The sequence below is a fragment of the Eimeria mitis genome, genomic scaffold, assembly GCF_000499745.2.
Source record: "Eimeria mitis Houghton genomic scaffold, Emh_scaff184, whole genome shotgun sequence".
NCBI classification, from domain to species: Eukaryota; Apicomplexa; class Conoidasida; order Eucoccidiorida; family Eimeriidae; genus Eimeria; species Eimeria mitis.
The window spans coordinates 9,868-11,291 of NW_013570161.1; the positions used below are offsets into that span (position 1 = coordinate 9,868).

Sequence of the window (1,424 nt, forward strand, 5' to 3'; positions counted from 1 at the left end):
CAGCAGCAACAGAAGGTACAGATGAAGCATCTGCTGCTCCTGCTGCAGCAGATGCTGCTGCTGCTGCTGCTGTTCTATCCGAGAAGCTATCTCTAGCTCGCCTTGCTGATGCTGCTGCTGAGCTGCAGCAGCAGCAGCAGCAGCAGCAGCTGCAGCTGCAGCACAAGCAGCAGCAGCAGCAGCAGCAGCTGAATCCGTGGCTGCTGCTGCGACAAAGACAGCTGCCGCTTGCTGCTGCTGGCGTCAGGCCTACTGCTGCTGCTGCTGCAGCACAGCTGCGGGAGCTGCTGCAGCTGCTGCAGCGCATGCAGGGGCTGCCGCAGCAACGTCGCGAGCTGCTGCTGCTGCTGAGCTCATCGCCGCTGCTGCAGCAGCAGCTACCCCGGGTAGCTAAGCTGCTGCAGACGCAGAGACTGCTCCCGCTGTACATGCAGCCCCACAGCAGCAGCAGCAGCAGCAGCAGCAGCAGCAGCAAGTTGGCAGGCGCCGGGGGCTTTGCTGCTTCACAGCTCAAATTCCCCCCACCCAATGTTGTGGTGAGACCAGCAGCAGCAAACAGCAGCAGCAGCAGCAGCAGCAGTAGCAGCAGCAGCAGCAGCAGCAGCAGCAACAGTGTCGTATGTACAAAGCAGATATTTATAGAAAATACAGCTGTCTTTGATTCTGCTGCTGCTGCCTATTATTGTTTTTACTTCTTCTCCTACATATTCTTGCTGCTGCCGCTGCTGCTGCTGCTGCTGCTGCTGCTGCTGCTGCTGCTGCTGCTGCGGTGTATGTACAGGTAGCGCTGCCTGATGGGGGCTCCATAGAGGGGAGCGCCCGCTACCTGCGCCCTCACTTATATCATCCTTCGTGGCTGTGGCAGCAGCAGCAGCAGCAGCAGCAGCAGCAGCAGAGTGCTGCAGCAGCATTTGCTGCTGGCTCCTTTGAATCCCCTGAACGCTACGTGCTGCAGACTGCTGCTGCTGCTGCTGCTGCTAGCGAAACCAAACAACGCGTATTACTCTCTCCTTCTATCGTTACACAGGTATATATATTTAGGGTTTAGGGTTTAGGGTTTAGGGTTTAGGGTTTGTCCTGGGTTTGTATTTTTTTTTGTTTTTTTTTCTGTTTGTTTGTATTTGTTTATTTGTGTTATTTATCTATTTATTTGTTTTTATTTTTATTTTGTTTTTTTTTATATTTATTTATTTATTTATTTAAAGAAAACAAACAAAGACAAGTGTATGCACGTATTTATTTTTTTTTAAAAAAAAAAACCAAGAAAAGCGTATTTATAAAAAAAAGCAAAGACAAGCGTGTGTATTTATTTATTTTTTTTTTTGTATTTATTTTTCTCCTTAAAAAAAACCAAGACAAGCGTATTTATAAAAAAAAAAACAAAGACAAGCGTATAAATTAATTATTTTTTTTTTTAAAAAAAA

At 47.8% G+C, this 1,424-nt stretch overlaps 1 protein-coding gene across 1 annotated transcript in view; it reads right to left on the reverse strand.

Annotated features, from left to right (window-relative positions):
- The window catches only part of EMH_0002300 (uncharacterized protein), a gene marked incomplete at both ends in the record, with an annotated part of 1,411 nt that extends 604 nt beyond the window's left edge, over positions 1-807 (reverse strand). Inside the window, 2 exons of the mRNA XM_013495956.1 lie at positions 20-155; positions 705-807. Coding sequence (XP_013351410.1) covers positions 20-155; positions 705-807 — 239 coding nt within the window. The remainder of the gene's footprint in view (positions 1-19; positions 156-704) is intronic.
- Positions 808-1,424: the final 617 nt, after the last annotated feature.